Source organism: Octopus bimaculoides, chromosome 18, assembly GCF_046866305.1.
Source record: "Octopus bimaculoides isolate indiv1 chromosome 18, ASM4686630v1, whole genome shotgun sequence".
In the NCBI taxonomy this organism is placed as follows: Eukaryota; Metazoa; Mollusca; class Cephalopoda; order Octopoda; family Octopodidae; genus Octopus; species Octopus bimaculoides.
Genome location: NC_142945.1, coordinates 25,295,640 through 25,321,265, shown reverse-complemented (window position 1 = coordinate 25,321,265; position 25,626 = coordinate 25,295,640). Strand labels below are relative to the sequence as shown.

Sequence of the window (25,626 nt, the reverse complement as noted above, 5' to 3'; positions counted from 1 at the left end):
AACAAAATAAATCAGGATTAAGAAAATACACAACGAAATTAACAAAAGTCTAATTGCGAAATACCTGATGTGCTATAAAACGAACTGCAGGAGATCAATACAAGCATGACTGAATGGTTAATTATTTCGATTTTCAATCATGAAGTCCCTGGTTTGTAACACTGCATGATGTATGCAAGTAATTTCACCATAGCTTCAAGTCATCTAAATGCTTATGACTGAAATTGGTTTGACGGAAATTGTAGACGCTGGTAGTTTCGGACGCTATCTGCAATGCAAATCTCTATCCTTGTCAGATTGCACAAGCTGATTTTCTCTCAATATCATGACAATTGAGTGTAGCGAACTGTTGCTTGTTGTATGGTCATGAACTTCGTGTCTTAATGCAATATATATTTCGTTCCCTTAATCGAAAACCTTGAACGATCTCATGATTAAACCGGCTAACTATTGAATCAATATTTGTGTATATCTCCGCGAATACCTACATATACACACATGTATGCACACACACACACACACACACACACACACACACACACACACACACACACACACACACACATATATATATATATATATATATATATATATATATATATATATGCATGTATATGCATGTGTGACTAAGGGACCTGAAGAGCCTAATAGAAATATGTGTTAGAGCCTCTTAATTCTATAAGAGCTCAATATATAGTGATTCTATTGATGGTTATATATATTGGGATTTTTTTACAGCATTACAATATATGTGCAAACACATGAATTTGTATTAATTTTTAGTAGATGCATTAGCATTTCGCTAAATCAGTCATATATTTTTATGGTAAAAATATATATACTAACAGACAGAATTAAGCAAACCATCGACCGTTTGAGTAGTCACAACTGACGATGACTACAGAATAGGTGAAACAAGGACTAGTCTGGTGACACTAGGGTAGGTCATGGGGAACTTACCTCCCCTGTCGATGCATATATATTGCAGACTTCTTACAGCATTACGAGTTTTTTAAAACTCTTATTTCAAGCAATATAGGTGCTTCGGCTCTCTTAGTCACACTTAGTGACGATTAAATATTTCCTTTATGGTATTGCATTGCGCCTAGTTGTTTATATCAATTTTTAGTATACGCATTAGCACTTTGCCAAATCAGCCATAAATTTTTATGGCAGAAAATATACATACTGACATACTGAATAAAACAAACAATCGACCTTTCAGTCCCATCACCACCCGTTTTTTTCTTTTTTCTTGCGTCGTTTTTGAAATTTCTCTTACCCTGTTATGTGAGTTCGCCTTTGCCTTGTTACGTGTTCGATATTATTTTATTGGTTTGTGTTTTACTTAAAGTTGAACTGTTGTAGGACATTAATTTCCACCCTGCGGTGCAGAAAATTATTGTGGAACTGTATGAAAAAAATTTATTTATCTTTTTACCCGTTTGACGGGTTGAGTATTATCTAATATTTTGTCAATATTGGCAAAATTGTAAAAAACAAAGTTGTAATGGAAATCAATATTAATTCCAAAAAACAGTTTCCCGAGCTGGGAAAAGGAAAAGAAAATATAAGTGAAAAGGAAACTCAAAAGCAAAAGGATAAACCAAGTTTTCAGATGCAGTGGGTGGCAACGTCACAGAGCTGGAAATTAAAATGGACGAGTTGTTCAAGTTTCGAAATTTAGTCAAGAAAAGTGATGGCAATACAAGATTGTTGCCGTCCTCTGAAACACTACAGGCGATAAACGCCCGCAGTGTAGTGTATAAAATATACAATATAATAGAAAAGAGAATTAAAGACGCAAAAGCAAGACAATTGAGAAATGCTTGGCACCCATATGGAACTTAATATGCTACGTTAGCCATCGAACAAGAATTGCTACTGTTGAGGCACAGTTCGAAACGGCTAATGTAGCCAAGGAGGTATCAACTAAGATCCTTAAGAATGATGAGATAATTCTGCTGCCCACGTACTTGAGCCGCAGAACAGTGAAGGTCGTAATCGACGAAATTCCGGCAGGCTACGATGTAATGTGGGTGACGTCAGCCGTTATTTATGACGTCGAGGAAGCGGTAAAAATTCTACACATAAAGAAGGAGGAGGCAGTCAATTGGAAAGACCAAAGGTTAGAGTTGGTCCTACAGGCCTCAAATCCTGGTGAATTTACCAGATAGGTTGTTTGTAGGGGAGGGGCTAACGATGAGAGTAGCCGTGGTGGGACGTAGGCCCCGATGCTTCAAGTGTGGAGAGTAGGGCCACGTCCGCCCCAACTGTACGAAAAGGAAAAAAGGAAAACGAGGCTTCTCCCCAAAAAACGTGAAGAGGAAGCGGAGAGGAGAACAAAACAAGAGTGCAGAGAAGCTACAGAAACCAGAGAACATGACAGAAAGAAAAGCAGAGGAAGAAAAGAAAAAAGCGAATGACACGATGGATTTTACCACAGTGACATACAAACGGGAAAAAAAAAACACACGTCCCAGACTCTCCTCAACAAAGAAAATAAGTGACGAAAAACACCGCAGACACACAGACTAAAACTCCCCAGTCCATCCCCATGGTGCAACCTTTCACCAAACCCCTTCCCAAAACACAAGAAAAAACCGTTGCATATCGAGAGACGAATGAACCATTAAACCGTATTAGTAGAGCGCACTTTAAAATTCATGTGTTGAAAAGAACAAAGCAAACTCTCCCAAACATCAGGTATGCCAAGATGGACGTGGGGCTGTTTTCGGAGTTCAGAAAGCCATACACAAATGACATCTCGGATGTTACCACAGAGATGGCCGACACGAAATCTATAATTAACCTCGCGGTGACGCCAATAATAAGCCCAACTGCTACACCAACAAAAAGGAAGGAAGGGGAGGTAAGCGAATTTGTACAGCCCCTTCGCAAGCATCAAATGTAAGTAAACTTTTTTTCTACCATGACGATTAATTTAAAGTGCATAAATAGGTGTGGGCTGGGGTCGAAATGGAAACAATGTTGTCTCCTGGACGACCTCAGGTCACGGGATATAGATGTTTGCATTGTCCCGTAGACCAAGATGAGTGGGCAAGAAGCGTTCTCGCATATTCTAAAAGGTTGTGAGAAATTTATTTCTCCTAGCCGGTGAGGAGGAGGGGGCGTGGTAGTATTACTCAGGAAGACATCCGACTTACAAGTAAATACAGTCTTTCTGGACGCAGAAGGTTGGCTGGTCGTCCTAGATGTGACTCACGAAAGTAAAAAGTCACTCACGTTGGTAGCTGTCTATGCTCTTAAGGAGTGTAGGCAGTCAGATTTGTATCGAAAACTAGAGCACTTTGTAGTAACGTCAGAAATAGTAGTTCTATTAGGAGACTTTTACATTATCATCGATGCAAGGGTGGATAGTGTTGGCTTCACCGAGTTATCCAGGCACGGAATGGCTGTGCCAACGATATGTCCAAGATAAAGCCGTCCCGCACGCTTTTGTACACTGCCGGGAGCTCTCAAGCTAGATAATTTACGTTGAACACGTGTTGTCACACTTAGGCAGAGTACAACTAACTGGATCTATAATAAAGATTGTGCCGCCCACCGGACTCTCGAAGAAAGGTGAGGCATATTTTCTTACAGTTGCAGCGTTGAAAGAGTGTGTTTGGTATAGTCGCTGGGCTTTCCGCCTATCAGTGTAAATCCCCCACACCGGTTATAAAAAGTTCAGAATATATCAGATTATATAATCATCAGAATATTTAAGTGATGCCTAATGGTTTGCTTTTTCATTTTTTCTTTGATATATGTATGTATTATGTATGTTTTATGTATGTTTTATGTATGCATGTATGTATGCATGTATGTATGTATGTATGTATGTAGGTAGGTAGATAGGTAGGTAGGTATATATATGTATAAATTTCATGTTTCATATGTTTACACCTATACATATACATATGCCTTTTATTAAGAGAAGCATTAGAAGACTTCTTGGAACTAGTGTTCTCTCGATGCTCAGGAGTCGAAGCCTAACTACGGAGACAAACATTTGTGGGAAGCCGATGAGGAAGCAGTCTGTTACATCTGGCTGAAGAGACAGTAGGAATTAGAATTGAGGATGGTGGAAACACCTGGCATATTGTCTCGACATCTGACTCAACAAAGTTCCTGCTGCTGTGTGGGAGGTTTCTCACGTGCATCTGTAGCTGTACCGAGCAGCTCTGATATCGTGGAGCAAGGAGCTGAAACACCTACAGAGCTGCTTCATCGCCAGACAAGGCATCGATCCCCACTTTCAGAGACAGAATACAGCAGTACCCTCTGTACAAAAGTGTTTAATCTTAATTACAGAAGCAGGGTATCATCGAGCAGCTTGGAGGAAGTTTCATGTACCGAGTACCATGTTATTCAGCTTCTGTTTTGCAGAAAATTTCACCTGTGGTCGATCAATTGGAAATATGACTCCACTCGAAGTAAAACCTTTAATGAAAAAAAAAAAAAAGACATTTCAATAAAATAATATGTCTAAATGACAATGCATCAGGTCTTCAATAGAAAATGTGCATGCATTATTCGTATTATTACACGTAAAATATTTTGAAATCTGTTTTATCTGTTTCTATTTTTTTTACTTACATCTAGATATCGTTTTGGTATCCAGTTCACGTAAATTTGTAAAATTAACCGTGGTGTTTTGGTAAACTTCTAATTTCTGCGATTAATTTAAAAACGAATAGGCACTTACATGTCATCTACAATTTTTGATTGTATGAAAATCCTTAGCACTGGTGGTAATGATCATCACTTATATAAGTTTTTAAATAACATTAGTCAATAAATTCCATATACAATTTATTGTTATGTTTACTTAATCTTTTGAAGAATGAAAAATGCTTTACTCGATAGTTTGAGATAAAGACTTAGCATAAGAATTAGTGATAGTAAGTCTCATGCTACGCTAGTTCGAAAAATAGTAGTTACACCTAAAAATCCTCTTTATTCAGTGAATTTTCAATGCCGCTTATTATTCAAATAACTTCTCTAACAGAATATTCATCCGGAGGTAAAATATTTTAGTGCTTGTGATATGAATTGTAATTGACATAATTCCCATTTGAATAATGATCCCTCCATTAAACGAATAGCATCATATTCAATGTCTTCTTAATCTTCTAAAAAATGTGCTTTTAGCTTTTAGATATTTTTTAAAGCAAAGTAACGATGGCGATATCGCGACAAATGGAAATATAATGGTTTCTGTTGGAACCTTGTTTTACCGCTAGTAAACCTATTATACATAAATAATGCATATCCGTTACGAGGAATGAATAAAAATCAAAATTTATGATACTAAATTATTGAAACAGAGAAAAATATTTCAGACACTTCATGAAAAATGACTAAGCATTAAACCATTTAAAACTAAGCGAATACCCCCTGCTTTGTCAAAGATCATGTGGAGCAAAACAAATGATCGCTTTTTCGATTATATAACGATTTGTTTTGAGAATAAAAAGAAAACAATACAAATACTTTTAGCGTGATTAATCATACATAATGCTATTATAACTAAGATGTCCAAATCGTTCACTTACAATAAACACACTTTTGTTAATACTATTTACAGTATTATCTGAGTGAAAGAGTAATTGGATTTGACAAATTGACACTTCATTAAATGTAAAGAAATATTTGTCTCGGGCGCAAAATGATAGTGTATGTTACTAGATATATTTCATAATACACTTCACCTTATTCTATTAAGAAATATAGATAGGAATTATCTGTCCTAAAGAGACGGTTTAATAGCTGAAATCATTGCAAAATGGTTGCATTTAGATTTGGTTCTCAATATTATATTGATAAGAGAGAATTCCCTTAATTGTGGTAAAAAAGAAAACAAATTTTGATAAGGTAATAATTTGGCATTATTTTTTGTGGGCAAAAAAAAAAGCGTGCGTATTGTATTCCTAAAATATTTTGGTAAGCACGAAATATCAACTAAAAATACTGGAATATTTTTTACTTATCATAAATAATTTCATTTATCAGATTTCTAAATAGCAACATCATAGTGTTGCATTGCAGTGAAAACCATCTTGAAGAACTTCAATATTGATTTTAGCCTTTTTAGACGAAACGCGCATTCATATTATTCTTTTGTACCAGACACTTCTATTGCCGTATTATTATATTAGACTGTTTCACAACTTACGACACTTTATTTCTCTTTCAAATTCACTACATAATATATTGACAAGAGAGAATTACCCGAATTTTCAAGTTGAATATTTATTGCACGTCGCAAAACCTCATAAATCATAGCTCTAAAACTCTCGGACTTTATTTTTAGGATGTAACAATAAAGAAAAGGAAATTTGATCAAAACTAATTAATTACTTAAAATTTTAACAAGGAATGCTAAAACTGATTGTTTTAAACATCTTTGGTTAATCCAGATGTGATTTGGGTATATTCAGATGAGTTTAGCATAACTGAATAAAAAAAAAACAACGGCAATCAATGGAGATTTAGATACACGATAAGTGAAGTTGAATGAATAAACGAATGTCGCTGTCCAGGAAACGTCAGTACCAAGATAATTATCCGCTAATATTTATCTATGCGCCCGAAAACTCTCTTCCGTTCAACTTTACTAATTACATAAGTTAAACCTCATGCTATTTCTAAAAATAAACACTCTGCTATAGTAATGCGCTGGCTAGATTCTAATTTACTAAATCTACAGGGAAATTATATAGGCCAAAAGGTGAGAGGGAGGAGGATAATAAAGATAATAAGGATAATAAATGTGCGTGAGAGAGAGAGAGAGGGAGAGAGAGAGAGAGAGAGATAGAGAGAGAGAGGGAGAGATATATAGATAGATAGATAGAGAGAGGGAGAGAGAGAAAGAGAGAGAGAGAGAGAGAGAGAGAGAGAGAGAGAGAGAGAGAGAGAGATCATGTTTCCTTGCAGAGAATTTTGTTGAACAGTTGATAAATTGTGACGCAAATTGAAGAAAACAGCAGCCAAAAGCCTCCGAAATCATAACCTTCAATAAAAATAATAATTAACTATATAGTTACTGATATGCAAATGAGAACAATGCAACAAATGGATTTTCTTTTCTCATCTTCTATCGATAATATATAGCTTCTTAATGCTAATATTACTTGTTGTCACTAATGTTATTGCTATTGTTAGATTTACCCCTGATAATAATAATAATAATAATAACAACAAAAACAACAGCAAGAAGAAGTATATTTTTACGAGTGTTTATTTTGAATATTTACTCATATATATATATATATATATATATATATATATATATATATATATATATATATATATATAAGGTTGAGGAGGGTATTCAAACCCATGAGGATACAGGTAATACCGAGTAAGTGCTGTATACCGACTAGTTTGTCCCAGTCGTTGTATGAACAGGATTGGGGATTATAAGTCGTGTAATAGCGCGTGTATATATAAATGTATAAGAATAAAAAGATAAAGAGAGCAATGGTAAGGTTGGAGAAGTATTTTATGGATAGAGTCTTACAGCTGTTTCTGGGAAGATCCAGTACTTTCCTTCATCGGAGACAGAAAAAATAAAGTAATCTATTATTATATCCATAGGCGGATATTTTTAGTATGAAGAGGTAAAGAGTGTGATGCGCTGAAAAAAGAGAGAACAGTACTTGAAGTGTAATTTCATTCCAGTAGTAAATATCCGTGTAGAAATCCGTGTAAGTTAATCCTTGTGGGGATAATCCGGAAATAGATGTTGGAGTGTAGGCTGGTACAGCATAGATAGCAGAGGTGAATATATGCCATACTGCGATGGATGTTTGCTTGTTTACTTGAAGAATGGCCAAAGTCAAGTGAAAAATGAGCGGCAATTAGGTCAAGTCATGAAGACAGAATGTGAAAGGGGATAGAGGAGAGATAGAGGTTGAGGATGGTAGCGGTATATTTTAATGGTCAGTTGATCTTACAGGATAGAGGGGATGAGCATATAGAGAGAAGGAGGAATGGGGGATGAGGTTAAAAGGTCTAGTGAGTAGGAAGGAATGGGCGTATATAGTATATAGGTGGTGGGGGTATGAGTGATAAACCAAGGACAGAGATAAAGGGAGAGATGGGTGGGAAAGGTAATTAGTAGTATCATATTCTATAATGTAGCCAAACCTATTTATAGACGGTGGAAAGGGATTGAGAGAAACGACATAGTCTGCATGCGTTGGTGGTGCTGTTGTGAATTAGGGAGTAGAAGAAATAGATTTGGGGGTATATATATATGTGGTGATATGATCGAAAGGAAATAATCCTATTCAAAAGATGGTAAAAGATGGATGTTTTTGCCAGGTTGAATAGGTTGTTTGTTGGGGGTCGTGTGATTATGTTGTGTGATCGTTTGTGCAATTTTGCTTGTGATAGAACTTAAACGTGTGGAAAGAGCGGTGATTGCAGTTGCTAAACGCTTCGTTATATCGATTAAGTAGGGTGGGAGAATTGTATTTTAAAATATGGAATGCCTCCGTTAGGCAAAGCTTGCAGTTGGAGCGATGGCCCTGGTAACTTAATATATTTGCTTGTTCTTCAAACTGCTTTGATTTAAATTTCGTTTCCTATAGTGCTTTCCTAAATTTATAGTTCAGCTGACTTGTATATCTTTGTATTTGTTGTCATGCCTCTTGAGTTCTTCGTATGGTTTCCTTTCATTTTCCACAGATAACAGCGTTGAGCCCGCTCCCCCGTTACTTTTCCTTAGCATCTTATTTCCTTTATAAATTGTGTTCGATTGCGTTAGTTGTATCTGAAGAATGTCATATCCACTCTGTTCAGATAAAGTGCACTATGATATATATTTCACGTTAACGTTGTTGGCTGTGTCACCAAGATATTCATTCTTGTATTTGTTGATAATGCAACGATCTGTAGTGTTAAGCGTTTAGCGACAAGTTGTTTTATATAAATGCTTCCGGAGTAGTTGTTTGGTGTTACCCATAAGTTTGACTTATAATTTAGATAACATAGATATGTTTCAGCCAATGATGGGCCCAAGCCAAATCTACCTTAAAAACACTACTTGATAGGATGTGTTAAGCCACTTTAAAGAGACCTTTGTAATATCATAGTCGATTCAACTAGCGAATTATTGTTGATGGTGATTTACCCAGGTGTATGTGACTTATCTGGTGTTCCTTGACAAAATTTCTCCAAATTTCGTTTAAAGACTATAGGATCTATTTCTGATTTGATTTATTTTGGGATAAGGTAAATGGAGCAAGGCCTGTTGTGGAAAATAAATGGTTTTGTTGTGAATGAATGTGCTGTGAGCCTGAATTGTGTAGGAGACATATGGCACGTGTACCCAACCTTGAATGAATTCTGAATCTGATGTTAAGGTCATTTAGGCAATGCCAGTGGTATATTCTCCTCACTGTGCAAACTATGTAGCGCCACAGCGGCGCTGAAGTGAGTAAGTATCCAATGTTTTAAGGTTGCCCTAATTACCAAGATGAATCATGATTTTTCTTGTTTTAGTGAATGCCTTCTGGAGTTGTCCAGTTCTCATAATGTTTTGTTTGCTGTGCAAAGACCACGGTGGGTGGGGGCAGCTGTAAGGAGGTGAAGGGAAGTGAATGATGCTATCCTGTTCTTTGGACTGCAAAGTTCTGATGATCCTGCAAGTCAAATTTATTTCATTGTTAATGTAACAAATCCAGCTGAAATTGTCGACTATCAGGCCCTGTTATTGTGATATTGTTCGATGCTGTGAGTAGTTCCCCTGAAAGAAGAGGATATGGTTATTTAGCGCAGTCTTTTAACGAAGTGCATGAGTTCGAATTTTCCCTCATTTAACCGCATGTTTTTTGTCCGTCCATTGGCTTAGAGCATATAGATCAGACGGGAGTTCAGTTCGGTCTTCTTCTCTGTTCAAAATTTTCTGGCGCTTGGAGTCATCTGCGAATATTTTTGTTTTATTATGTTTGATGATGCCTAAGATATGTTTGAGCATGTAATGTTTCGCTGTGGTGTTAAGCCTTAGAGTCGATGTACGCTTTGATGCTTTGCGAGATAGAATTTACAGTGTCTTCCTTAATCGGATGCATTCCTTAGTATCTTGTTTTTCTGCAATACAAATCAAAACGCGAGAGCCGCTAACATGAAGAAACCGAAATGAAGTAGAAGATCTGTACATATTAAAAATGTAAGGAAATGTCTCCGCACTGACAGTGTATTGTACAGAAATCTGACTGGAACGATAACAGTGTTGAAATAGAAATTCTTGTGCTCTTTTAAAAGATATGATTTTAGAGCTTAACGGTATTGTAAGCACATTAGAAGCACCTAACGACGCCACACTTATCATCAATAAAACTAATAGATATAACAACATTTAGAAACGGACACAGACCACCGCTGTAACGAAAGCAAGAATATACAGCAAAAATCAACGAGACCTATTTTCCAACTACAAACACTCAGACATGATTTTAAATCTTGTACAAAAAATAAAACAAGCAAATGAAAATAAAATAAAAATAAATACAATGACAACAACAGAGAAGCACAAAAACACGCATTCTCAGTAACATCAGAATGTTGCACGCCAACATAGAAGTGTGTCCTGACAATAAAGAAATACAACCCGATAACACTGACATGGTACTTGACTACCCACATGTTGATGTATTTCACAGTACAAATACGGTATTTAGGACCATAGCACACACACACACACACACACACACACACACACACACATACACACACACACACACACACACACAATCACAAAACAACAATTGAGAATGTGAAATCATTGAATGTTTTCTGAGTAATATATACGTCTGTTACTGTAACTATAACTGTATTGAAACGGAACCGGTGAATGTGTTTATTGCTACTAAGTTTCTTGTATACTATAACAACATTATTTTCAACAGACGATTACCAATCATCATGCTCATCAAGTATGTTAAAGAAATATATGTATAACCCATAACGGTATGACGAGCAACAACAAAAAAACAACTAGGCGCTGATTCAGCTATTACTAATAATTTCAGCTATTGGTGTGGAACACAAATATATTTTTGGATAGCTTTTGGAGATTAACGACACTGGTATTTTAATGAAATATACAATTTTCCTGCTAGATAGATTGAGTTCACCTTAAGAGACGTTCGCTTTAAGAGAAGTTTGAATGAAGAACTGTGCGACATATAAACCTGTGCGACATATATTCGTTGCTGCTAAATTCGATGAATTTAGCAGCAACTGTTTACCTTGACACGTTTGATACTAGTATAACTTTTAGCTATTTCTCAGAGTACATAGGTATAAACATATATTTCACAAGGGTAATGTTTCAACTCGGAATGAATAAAGAGATAAGTACACTCTCCTGTGTTTGGGGATTATAGAGAACAAGTGTTGAAGCGAACAACGCAATACCAGTTCTTAGAAATAACAATAAAATAGTATTATATAGCTGGTGATTCACATTCGATTATATGAAAAGTTATCAGAAGCAACTGAACTGTCTCCCACGCCATAGCAGATGTAATTTATTACGTTGTATATCGATTTCCATAAATATCTTTCGAATACAATGGCGTCGCAAAAAGTGTTTAAAAAAGTTTCAGTTAATTATGCATTAGACACCTCATGTTTCCTTTATCTACATTACCCAAACTTTTAAATTTCTTACCATTGACAGTGATGTGCTTGAATCAATGCAATATTTTCATCTTATAATCTTCTGTCACTTTGCGACGGGTGTTCCAGATATCCAGTTAATTATTGTTTTACGACATTGTTATATCATTATGAATATTAGATATAATATTGACTGATGTCATTCTTCTGTTGTGAATAGTATAAAAGTTGAGTCCGTACACATTCTGATCCGTATTTAAAACGAAAACATAATAAAACTGGTATCAAGATATATTGGCTTTCAAAATGTGTGATGCGAGTGTCACTAGATTCGTTAACATCGTAAACATTCATTAACATCGTAGATTTACTTATGGACAGTAGAAAGATGAACGGCAAAGTTGGTTTCCTTCAGATATGACCTCTGAAAGGCTAGAAGTAGCACGAAAATGTTATGAAAATACAACTATCACAAGGACTTGAGCCATCACAGACCCTTTTCAAAGGAACTATAACGAGTTCGCAACACGCCGCAGAATAATTGAAAGAATGACTATCTTTATATTTAAGGGATTAACAACAATTGATATACTGTGTTTTGCTTATTTTTTTTAAAAATTCGCGTGGATTTCCAATTCTAGAATTAAAGACATTATATATTCTATCGTCCAATTTAACTGCTTCTGACATACATATCCCAATTTCTTTCTTTATAGAATAAACTGTTCATTCAAATGATTTGGTGATCGATTAATTGTCATTCATGTGGAAGATGTCCCCTATTGAAGGATATGATTTTGGTCTATCGTCTAATGAAACCTTGTACTCCATTCAAACGACATCGTTTCCAATTTGCTACATTTTTAGCATCAGTCTCATTTAATGCATATTACTTGTGGCATCCTTTTGTCTTGGTATAGCTGCAAGTTCTCTCCTCACATGCGTTAACCACTCTGCACTTTCTTTATATTTCACTGGCCTTAAAATGTTTGTGCATCAAAACCAACTTCCTGATGTCACCATCTATTTCATCAAAACGATGTCTTCTATTTGATTGAAACAAGCTATCCAGTCCCAAACATTTGCATCTAACATATCTTTTGAAATTTGGCCTTTAACGTTGTTATTTGGTGTGAGGATTTTTCATGTATAATTTATTTACACCCTTCTTCTAAGCGCTAGTATCCATTCAATTTTCTGATTGCCATTTCATTCCGAGCTCTCCTCTTATTGTCCTAATGAAGTTCTCCAGTTCTTTCCGTGTTTTTTCCAACTTCATTTCTATTCTCTTCCTGTAGTTTAGTTTTTTTTTTCTTTTTATTCGCCTTCGTTCCTTAAACAAAATTCCGCTTGTATCATGTTACGTCAGATACAACATTAACAGCAACTATGAATAGCTGGTTTGCTTCACGAATGAGTTCTGTTTTAACCAAGCTAAAAATGCTGTTTATAATGTGGGTAGCTCTCCTTATTTTCATTTATTCATATACTTTACATTTCGAGGATTTCATTGTTCATACCCCGTAATTTACCTAGCAGCATTTCTAGAATCTGCTTCCCGTTATCGTTTCAGTATTGTAGAGCAAGATCATATTCATCGTTTACTTCATCAGTCACATAGAGACCTCCTTCTTTTTTCATTTTCTCCATCTCTTACCCACTTCACTGTCACTTTTTGGTATTATTGTTTCACGCTCTTCCTGTTCATCTTTTGTTTTTCCCTAAATTTCATTTATATGAATTGCCCGGCCTGGTCTATCAATCTTTGGGTGAGACCTTCAAACACCTTTGGGTGCAATAATAATAATAATAATAATAATAATAATAATAATAATAATAATAATAATAATAATAATTCAAACTGACAGAAAGATAGACGCAAATAGGCCAGACATCATACTGAAAGACTTCAGACAAAAATCATGCCTCCTCATTGATATGACTGTCCCAATCGATATAAACGTATCTGTCAAGACCTACCAAAAACTGAGCAAATATAAAGATCTTGAAATAGAAATTAGCAAAATGTGGAATCTGAAGACGAAAACAATACCTATTGTCATAGGTGCCCTGGGAATGACAGCGAAACGGGTTGATTACTACCTAGATCAGATTCCAGGAAACCCCAAAATGGCTGAAGTTCAAAAGATAGTGCTCATGGGAACTGCCCATATCCTACGTAAAATACTGTCTATGTGATCTCAAATTTTAAAGCAAACACCTAATTTTCTTATGGTTTCTTAAACATTCACTTGAACAAGACTACAAATCCAAATATATGGTACCCTAAGCATAACACCTACATGAACTTCTAACTTGTTGTCTCTTGAGGTCTCTGGGTGAGACTTGGATCCAACTTGTACAAATGCAAAACAAAAGTCAAACATAAAATAATAATAATAATAATAATAATAATAATAATAATAATAATAATGATAATAATAATAATAATAATAATAATAATAATAATTATTATTATTATTATTATTATTATTATTATTATTATTATTATTATTTTATGTTTGACTTTTGTTTTGCATTTGTACAAGTTGGATCCAAGTCTCACCCAGAGACCTCAAGAGACAACAAGTTAGAAGTTCATGTAGGTGTTATGCCTAGGGTACCATATATTATTATTATTATTATTATTATTATTATTATTATTATTATTATTCAGTAGTTTTATTTTTATAACGTGCTTTCACTTCACTACCGAGCGCAGCTCTGTGCGCCTTGGGTATGTGCTGTGGTTTGCTGTGGTGCTCTTATGTTTACTGTATTGAAAGTGTTTTGCGTAGAATGTGTGCAGTACCCAGTAGTGCAATTTTCTGTATGTTATATATAAGTCCTGGTGTTTTTGTTATGTATTTGTCTGAATATTTTTTTATTATACCTAAGGCACCTACTATGATAGGAATTGTTTCTGTTTTTAGATTCCACATTCGAGTTATCTCTATTTCCAGGTCTTTGTATTTTGAAAGTTTTTCCATTTCTTTTAGAGAAACGTTGTCATCTGCTGGTATTATTATTATTATTATTATTATTATTATTATTATTATTATTATTATTATTATTATTATTATTATTATTATTATCATTATTGTTATTATTATTATGATAATAACAATTGTAATATTAATATTTATAATAATAATAATAATAATAATAATAATAATAATAATAATAATAATAATAATAACAATTTGCACCCAAATCAGGAACGTCAAGGGACAACAAGATTTTGCATCTGAATATGTTCACAGGTGAATCGCCATGCAACTGAAAACATTGATGATCGTGGGAGGAAAAATAACCCAGATGCGTAAGGAAGCATTTAACATGGAGAGGAGTTTATGTGGAATATGTGAGGTGGTCATAAGTATGATCTTTGCAATTCGCTTAATCTGGGGCAGTCGGGGTGACTAAATGAAATCCCAAAGGATGGCAACCTCGGCTTTCTGGGCAACTTGTGGTAGCTTGTGTTCCGACGAATTGTTTTTATGAGGGAGGTTGTATGTGCGGCATATTGACCACTGTATGTATAGACTGCTAGCATTCTGTTGGTAACCAATCTGATGCGTCAAGAGACTAAGTCGGAGGCTGTATTAGGGTACTCTTGCATATGCGGCGTGTTCAGCTGCTTTCATATTTCAAGACTTTACTAATAATTCCTAGCTGGAAGGAACTGGTCTTGAGCAGCAATGATTTAAATCTCTGTTTCTGGTTTGAAACCAGTGCATGACAACCACTAAGATCCCATTTTCTAGTCGGGTATTTGCCATGCTATATCCCTTTATTCCATTCCTCTTTAATATACTTGAGGGTGGTTTCTTTGGCTATGCTCTTTATTTCTTTTGATTTGTCTGTTGAGGTCAGCTTTTTCTGCGACTACTGATTCATCTAGTCGCATTTCTGTTCGTTGTACGTCGGTTGAAAGTCTCACGGTTAATATTTTCAATGAGAGTCGAGAACCCAGGATGCCTTTCTTTCTCGGGATGTATATCTTAGTCCTTCTATGTTTTATGATGCATTGCTATCAGATTTCGTATTTTGACATCAACTCTGCTGATCTCAGAAAGGGACCAGTTAAAAATATAAAAGTGATATGTGGTTACAAGCGTGGTCAATGTTTTATAGCTTGGATTTTGTTTCTAGTATTTAACACTGATTTCATAATGGCTCTCAGTTTTCTTTCTTATCTTTACTCTCATTCGTGAGAAGTGCTTTTCCGAACAGATTTAAGTCTTCCATATAGAAGAGAAGATTAGTTGTTTTACCAAAAACCCTGTATCCATAATTTGTTTCATTCAGGGGTTTACTAAGAGGAAACATCGTTAAACAGAATTACGAAGGAGATAATGAGTCTCCTTGAAAGATTCCAAAATTAATATTGAGTTGCTCAGCATTTATATTTGTGGTGTCAGTGTTGAGATTTAATGTCGTTTTCCAGAACCTCGTGAATGATACACACAATTTCTGATTACTGGTGTTATTTTGAACATTTCCAAGCACTCATGTATCCGACTGTGAAGAAGACTAACAAAGGCCTTCTTTTAGTTTATCCGAATCTTCTTCTTCTTCTTCTTCTTCTTCTTCTTCTTCTTCTTCTTCTTCTTCTTCTTCTTCTTCTTCTTCTTCTTCTTCTTCTTGGTGGTGGTGGTGTAGGTAGTATTATTAATATTATATATATGTGATGGAGGTAGTAGTAGTAATAACAGTAGCAGCACCAGTACCTGCAACTGCATACTTTTTTTCCAACGGAAATAAGGCGGTGAGATGGCAATATCTTTACCATGTTGGACAATTTCACAGTGGTATCTCTTCCGAATCTTTAAATATAATATCGGTTAACCCTTTCCTTAACAATTGCTGATCCCGTGCCAAATTCTCAACCGTCTTTGCATTCTTAAGTACATATATATTTTAATACATACATACATACATGCATACGTACATACATACACACATACATACATACATACATACATACATACATACATACACACAAACACCCACATACACACAAACACACACCCACACACACACACACACACACACACACACACACACACACACACACACATATATATATATATATATATATATATATATATATATATATAAAACTTCTATGCAGCTTTGATTCCTTAAGATTGCACACAATGTATGATTATTCAATACGAAAGGTAAAATCTCAACCGCATTAATTTTCTGGCTATGGAAATATTCACTACAGAATATACGCATTCCCAGTCGTATATATAAATATATATATATATATATATATATATATATATATATATATATATATATATATATATATATATATATATATATATATATATATGTGTGTGTGTGTGTGTGTGTGTGTGTGTGTGTGTGTGTGTGTGTGTGTGTGTGTGTGTGTGTATGAAACTTGAGAATATAGCCACAAGGGAAGAAAGCCTGTGTCCCTTATCTGTTGTATTTTCCCCATCTTGCATATATTACTGCGCATTTCATTTATATATGCAGCTCATAATTCTGGTCTGATACAAATGCATTGCATTTTACTTTTGTGTTTTGAGTTTCATACTGATTTTTCATCGCATATGATAATTCAATTCTTTCCCTGGAAGCTTTATATCATGGCGTCCATGTCTTTATTACACGGTCATTGTGTACTGATAAATCCCGCTAGATGTTACATCATACATTTTCAATAATAGTTTCGGGTTTGTGTGAGTTCCATTTTCCATTCACCTTGAATCCGTATTACCCACTAATCCCTCTGCGCATTTTTCGCTAACGTCTCGCATTTTGTTCTGTATTATGTTATACAAGCTTGCTAATTTGATACTTTCATCTATTTTGCAACGCTTCTGATATTTCCTATCTTCCAGTTTTCATTTTTTCTTTTTTATTCTCAATGTTTGCTTTTTAAGAATCTTTCTACTAATCACTTGTTCGTAGGCAGAAAACAAGCTACGATATTTCTTTCTGTAATCTTCCATGTTCATTCACGAAAATTTCCTTTCTTTCACTGATACGTGTCTTTTACATTTCTCTTCAAATGTCAAAAATAATATTCTTCATTCGTGTAAAGAATCTGATTTAAATTGCCTACGGCATTTTAGGTTATATGAGTCCACTACTTTTTTATCAGTTTTTTGTTATAATTAAAACTTTTAAACACATTTACAACACAGTCTACATTGTTTAATCTCTGTTCTTTGTTTTTCAACTTTTCTCTGCGTGTGCTTATGTATGCGTGTGTGTGTCTGTATGTGTATGTGTATGTGTGCGTGTGCGCGTGTGTTTGTGTGTGTGTTTTGTCACTTATGAATATTAAAACAGAGTGGAAAAACCATTTTACTTATAATGGTTGCAAATTTTTACAGAAAGGACAGAAATTTTATGGGAAGGGTATGTGAATTACAATAGTCCTAGTATTTGATAGGTACTTTATTTTGTAGACCCCCAAAGAATGAACGGCAAAATCAGACACTGCGAGATTTGAATTCAGAACGAAAACAAACTACAATAAATGTTGCGATGCAGTTTGTCCGATGCGCTAATGGTTCTTCGGGCCCGCAACCTTCGTTCTCATTATAATCGAATGATATTGTATTCAGAAAAGATTTGAAGACGAAGCGAGTGGGTAAGTGACAGTAGCAGCAGTGACTGTAGTAGTAGTAGTAGTAGTAGTAGTAGTAGTAGTAGTAGTAGTAGTAGTAGTAGTAGCAACAGCAGCAGAAGTAGTAGTAGTTGTAGCAGCAGCAGCAGAAGTAGTAGTAGTTGTAGCAGCAGCAGCAGAAGTAGTGGTAGTTGTAGCAGCAGCAGAAGTAGTAGTAGAAGTAGTAGTAGTAGTAGTAGTAGTAGTAGTAGTAGTAGTAGTAGTAGTAGTAGTTGTAGTGGTAGTAGTAGTAGTAGTAGTAGGAGGAGTTTTTGTTGCATTTATAGCACAAGAAAAATTAGTAGTAGCAGATTTAGCTGTAGTATTTTTATTGTTTTGCTCTAACTCAGAAGAGAAGATGTCGCCATGGACCAGATGTCTGAACTACATGGATCAGATGTGTGAACTTGGCGTATTTTCCCAGTCTCTCAAATGGATTTTTAAAAATAATTTTCTAATTAGTTGTGTCCTTCCTGGTTGTATGAAACTAAGTTATTAGTGATTGCAAAACCCTCAAATCTCTTGTTAGAACCAAACATTAGTACCGGCAGGTTTATGAGGATCTAGTCATTGACTTCTTGCTATTCAACTTTATAATATAGGACGATGTTTATGCATATGTGTATGCACTTCAGCATGCAATGTATTCTTTTAAAATGTTATCGCAGAATACCTTTGCCTCCATTCATGAGTTACTGTAGCATTTATCGTCTCACATTGGAGAAACCAGCATCCTGTTGATGGAGCTGTCACTCGACACGAATGATAGCTAACTGTATCATAACCGAAACTTTGCCTCTATATATTTGATGATAAAAATGTTTCTTCATAGTGATCATAGTCACTGCGTATAGTATCATATCATCTACAAAATAGTCATATGCACGACTAGTTCAGTCCGCCAATCAAGTACATCTAAGAAATCCTTGATGGAAAGTTTAAAGCCTTCACTGAAAGTTTACACATCACATCGGAGTCAATGTTATCTCCTTCTATATTTACCTTTAGATGACTACTCAGGGCGAAATTGAATGTTCTATAGCATCGATTATACTCTCTGATTCTCCAATAATTCGAAACGCTTCTAGCATTCCCAAGCAAGGAACAATTTCGACTGATTTCTTGTAATACAGCCAGACTTGAATAACTCTAAGTGAATATTTAGTAACGAAAATATGTGTATGAGTAATAACTCTGCAAACTCGTATTGGATATGGTATTATTAAAAGCAGACTATTCTAGCTTACATGACTTAAGAAATCTACCATTGTACTTTACTGAAATTGTCAGCGGAGGACATATATTCTAATCAAATCCGAACTACTTCTAGTATTTATGTGTTGAAGTTGGGGAATATAAACATGCCATCGCTATCTATATTATTTGTTTGATCAACGAATTTCTATCAATTTTATTCCAAATGAATATTTGGCAGTCACAATCAGGGACCTCACTTGAAAAATTCTGACTAAATTTCAGTCTCAAAACCGATGAAATTTTTTATGCATAAATAAATAAATAAATATATATATATATATATATATATATATATATATATATATATATATATATATATATATACAAAATTAACAACAACAAAATTATGAGCTACTTTGTTATTGTTATTATTTAGCATCGGTCATCTACATTTGATCAAAATCAAACTCAATAGGAGTCAAGATGTGAGTGAATAATTCATATTTAGAAATTCTGTATCAAGAAGTATACTATCCAATATGGCTTTTCATTTGTAAAATAGAATGTTGAGATATATCAGAGATATTCTTGCGATTTCTAGTTTGTCGTGTGACTTGGTCTTGTTCATTCAATATGCTGCTATCAGCAAAATTATCCCTTAGATCTTTTTTCAATTAAAACAGGGGCTTTATTTACCGGATGAAACATTTGAACGGATGATTTTAAATCATCTTGCTGCTAGTTATAGAAGATAATTGGTGCGGCTTTGACCAGTTAATGAACTGTCTGGAACAAGTTGATATGAAAAGAAGTTTGAGGTGGAAAGACGGTCCGTGATGAGATACAAATGGATGAGTCAGCATTTGAAATCTACATAGTTACCTTAAAATTGAGATAACACTAAATGGCCTTGGATTAATTGTATGAAGACAGCGATGCGAAAAAGATATATCCTGTAAAAGATATTTTTGATTTTTTTTTCTCAGCGAGCTATTGCATTTTTTGGAGAAAGCATTTTCAAATTATAGTATATTGGGAATAACAACGTTTCTCCAGTAATACTGTTGACATGATGTGTTTTGCACGTTAATTTGAGTTCTTTTTAACATTGTTGACATAATTTTTTGGAATAACGATTTCCTTTTAACATTTGAATAGACACGTATGCATACATACATACATGCATACATACATGCATACATACATACATACATACATACTTATATACATACATACATACACACACATATATATATATATATATATATATATATATATATATATATATATATATATATATATATATATATATATATATATATATATATATTGGAGTATTTCAACCGGTCAAAATGTAATTTCTGAAATGTCGTTTCTCATGCTTTCAAGACGTTCCATCTACGATATTTTCGAATGCAAACTTATGTAATTATATATGTTTTGTAATTTAAATTGTGTATGAAATGAAACAATTGTAGGCAATGATAATTAATTGATTTAATAATTTATATCCATTAAATTTCTCCATTTTCAAACTTAATAATTACTCACATACACACCTCACACACACACACATATACACACACATACACACACGCATACACACACACACACACACACATATATACATATGTGTGTGTGTGTGTTTGTGTTTGTGTGTGTAAGCTTATACATTTTGAATGATTATTTTTCGTGATTCGGGTCCATCCGTATTTAAAAGAACATATAAAACTATTTAATTCTCATTTCCATATACTATGTTTGGTTTTATAACAATGTTTTAACCTAATGTCTACTATATCCCTCAATAAACCTCAGGATTTCAAAATTTCTTTGCTCTTCATGTCCTTCACTCCTTGCGGTACATTCCATGATTTGCATTTTATGTGCTCACACAAACTAACATGTCTCGCAAATATTTCGTACGCTTCGTTTCAAGTTGAAAAACAGAATTGAACTGAACCCTGTATATTGAGAATACACTTGTGATTCTACATCATCCTCACCACCATCATTGGTACATGCACATTTAACAATGTCACATGTTTACAGGCAGGCGTATTGGCAAATGAAATCTCGAATAGTTTGAACGGATCACTCAGCATTGCGCACTGAACACAATATTCCTTCAAAATCTATAGAAATTTTTCTTATTCTCCAGATGGAATTTTGTATGCAACCGGATCACCAATCTCCTTCTCCGCGTTTTATACATATACGAATATCATTTAAGTACATTCCTTTCTCATCAATCAAGTTCCCTGTTCTTTCCTCTTATATATGAAGCACTCTCTTTGCCGTCCAATATCTATGTTAAGCCCGTAAAACATATCTGTGTGTCAACAATCTAATCTCTGTTTTGATGACATCGTTGAAGCGCTACTTCAATCAATATGCCTATTGACCTATCAGTTCGAATGTTACAATGTATGTTATGAAAGTTTATCCGTTACAAATGTATATGTGAAAATAGTAGCTTTTATGTACTCACCTAGATTTTATGATATAGACAACTAAATATAAACTCAAACATTGAGAATTTCCCAAATACAGCCTTGTATTCATGGCTGTATTCGCTTACTGCTTCACATTTTGAGACGCGACCATCACAGAGTGATAATCATATACATATTAAACTGGTTAATGAATTACATATAATTAATAGCATTTCTAATTATCATGGCAAATATATTTATCAACTGAAAGCAATTAATATATGAAACAATTCAACCTCGATCATAAAGTTCAATATAAATCTAGGAATTTTCCATACATCTATTGATGTATCAACTTTGCAGATATGAAGTAAATTAATTGGATGTAGAAGTTTTGACAAGTTCAAGGCTCAGCATCGAAATTTTTTTTTAATTTGCCAAGTTTACAAGGGAGAGTATTTTACTGCGAATCTTTCAAATTCTCTTCATATTGCGGGATACAAATGATATATTTTGGCAGGAAAGATTACTCAACACATTGTCGGATATAAATTGTAATACGCTAGCTCATTCTAGAAATACTGAATTTCATTAAGAGTTACGAAACTGGAAAATGGTTAGCGAGTAGAAAAGGGATATAGTGATTTTGAAGCCTTTTATCATTAACATTATAAGTTTTGATGCTCTGAAGGAGAATTAGGATTGGATCGCTGATTTGAGACGTCACAATGAGCTGACGCTAGACTGCATCGCATCCCAAATAGACAATGGTTTATTGTGCTTCAGTGATATGCTATGAAACGTATTACAAAGAGTTCAGACAGTAGAATAAATTTAGAGCTCCATAGTTTGAACTCTTGTTTTACCAGTTGCCGATGCAGAAGATGAATATATTTCTCTAACTTTAAATATCAAAGGTTTACCACAGCATTGATACGTTACGTGTTATGGTGCCTGGAGAAATGAATTTCTGCATCTCACTTGTTACTGCCTGTTCAGATATAACGTTTTTACTTTGGCATGACAAACGTTTTTAAAGGTCGTTTTTTAACATCATACAGTCTTTGACTTTAAGATTACAGCTGTTAAAAATTTTAACTTGCAGCATATAGTAGTAAAATAATCAGACACTAAAACCTATAAGTAGGAGTGTACCTATTTCAGTTATCTAAATTACAAAATAATTATTGATTTATTTGGACCGAGCCAAACGGCATTGTTTCGTAAGTAGAAATAATCGATTAAACTACCAATACTTAATATTCGTATTTATCTGATTAACATTGAAGACATGGACTTCTCATTATTTCCCAGTGTGATTTCAACAAAGAAGAAACATTCGATAAACTAAGTATGTATTAAAACATCCATTACTGGAATATGTTAGCAATATTGTCTTCATGGTCTCTAGAGGTTATACAAGATTGCGTTATGGATTAAATAGATGCTATATACAATTAAGATGAGAAGACAGTAATCTTAAATATCAATGGAGTACATGTGTGTTTGTTATCTTACATTAACATGCAGTTCACAATAACAATTCTTAATCTGCCTTCTTTATCCTGTTTTGTTCGGACTTGGCATTACGAATGAATGCAATTCAGTTCAGTAAACACTACAGTGCCGTATACAAATCTAGCAAACACCGGAGGTTTTATATTTAGAAGGATACCGTATACCACACATGTGAAAGAAAGTTGTTATTATCGATTTATTGGAAGACAATAAATTTAGTAAAGTCCCGCTCACTGCATTCATCTTTGTATGCAATAACGTGGAGTTTTACATATAATCTGTTTGAGAAATAAAACATCTTGAAATCTAAATGGATGCTAGTAGCATCGAGCTGATATTTAATCAACAGTTCAATATCGTTTACTTTTTAATCCAAATGGAATAGTACAATGAAAATTGCTGCGTGGATTGGGTCATGTTGGAAGAGTATTCACAATATTTAACATGATGAAAAGAGAGCTACGTGCAAGAAACAGTAGAGTGATGGAAAATCCTGTGCAGTTTCGTATGTTTCGTGTTCAAGTCACAAACTAAGTCTGAATAATGTGTTTGCGCGTATGTTGAAAATCAATGATATATTCTTTCGTTATTGCCATTAGTAATCCGCGCAAACTGTACTACCTGTTCATGACGGTAACAATAGTAATAACGATAATTTCTTCGTCACCGTAAACAATCGAAGTCAACATTTTCGGGCTGAAGTTCACAAAGACAACAACAACAACAACAACAAAAGAAAAAATAAGAAAGGGGAGGGTCACTTTAGCTTTGGCCAGCATTCTTATTTCTTTTTTTATTTCTTTATTGCCAACGAAAGGCTAAACATAGAGGAGACAAACAAGGACAGACAAAGTGGATAAGTCGATTACATCGACCCCAGTGCGTAACTGTTAATTTATCGACCCCGAAAGGATGAAAGGCAAAGTCGACCTCGGCTGAATTTGAATTCAGAACGTATCGGCAGACGAAATACCGCTAAGCATTTCGCCCAGCTTGCTAACGTTTCTGCCAGGTCACCGCCTTTGGACAGCATTCTGCAGTAGATGGTGTTTCGATAAAGTCTCTGGTGGTTGTAGTGTCTTAAAAGCATAATCCCCTTTGTGGGTTAAATTGTAACTAAAATTATCTTCACAACTCTGTGAATGTGATTGAATAGTCGTAAATATCTCTCAAACGGTAAGAGTTATACAACACAGTAGTATGAACGTATTCGTTATCCAGTTAATGCAACAAGGATTATTAGAAAGTGGTCTGAAAGTGACGATAGAGTCCTCAATTACTATTAGTGTAATCCTGTGGAAATACGATTCAGGAATACTTCAAAACAACGAAAAGTATAAAACAAAACAACTTGGCTACGTAGAAGAGGAATGTTGGTAGTAAGAGATAGAAAGAACAATAGATCATGGAAAGGAAAGAAATAGTAGCACTGGTGGAAAAAAATTAACATCATGGAAGGAAAGTATATTACAGAAGAGCAGCTGACTTTAATTCAATTCATAAACGAGGTACGAATTTATAAGCGAAGGAGATGAGCAGATTTGAGAATAATCGAAATTGAGAAAATGCGCAAAGCAGTAGAGAAATTTGATAGCTATTCTCGAAACACGGTATTGAGAATACAGATGATATAAATAAATACAAATAATGCACAACTTCTGTTGCTGTAGAAATACATGAATCGAAAACAATCAAGGAAATAATTAGGATGGTGATAGGGTCTTAAGAATCAATTTGAAGACAATGGTAAAAATTTTTGGAGAAATAAATGCAATAATTATAATGTAGACGGTGAAGTAATAACATAGGAATGTGTTCCCAAAATTGTTCAACGTTACGCATAAAGGATTGCAGGTAGCTAGAAGATTGTTAAGCGAAGCATTAAGGCAATATTATGTAAGGAATGTTTGATACAAACAAAGAAGAAATCACTACTATCAGAAAGGGAACTTCAGAAACAATCAAAGCGAATTTGACCAATAATTGACTAAATAAACTTCAGGAGAATCATGTAACAAATAACGAAACATTTAGGAACGTTGGGTCAAATATTTGTAGCAAAGTGGTCCAACAAAACTGGCAAGTAATTTGGATACTTAAGTTTAAAAGTGAAATGAAAAATTAGTTAATACGACAAACTAAAATTAGATATTACAGATCAGAATGAGACAGAATGCTTAAAAC

The 25,626-nt window shown here is 34.4% G+C and overlaps 1 protein-coding gene across 5 annotated transcripts in view; it reads left to right on the top strand.

Moving 5' to 3' along the window:
- Positions 1-2,107: 2,107 nt before the first annotated feature.
- Positions 2,108-25,626, top strand: part of LOC106881968 (uncharacterized) — an 83,517-nt gene continuing 59,998 nt past the window's right edge. For 2 of the 5 annotated variants that reach the window (XM_089365550.1, XM_089365549.1), the window contains exon 1: positions 2,108-2,910. In XM_089365550.1, the coding sequence (XP_089221676.1) occupies positions 2,558-2,910 (353 nt within the window). In that variant the 5' untranslated portion in view covers positions 2,108-2,557. The other 3 variants (XR_001410928.3, XR_001410927.2, XM_052974397.2) reach the window with 3 other exon arrangements.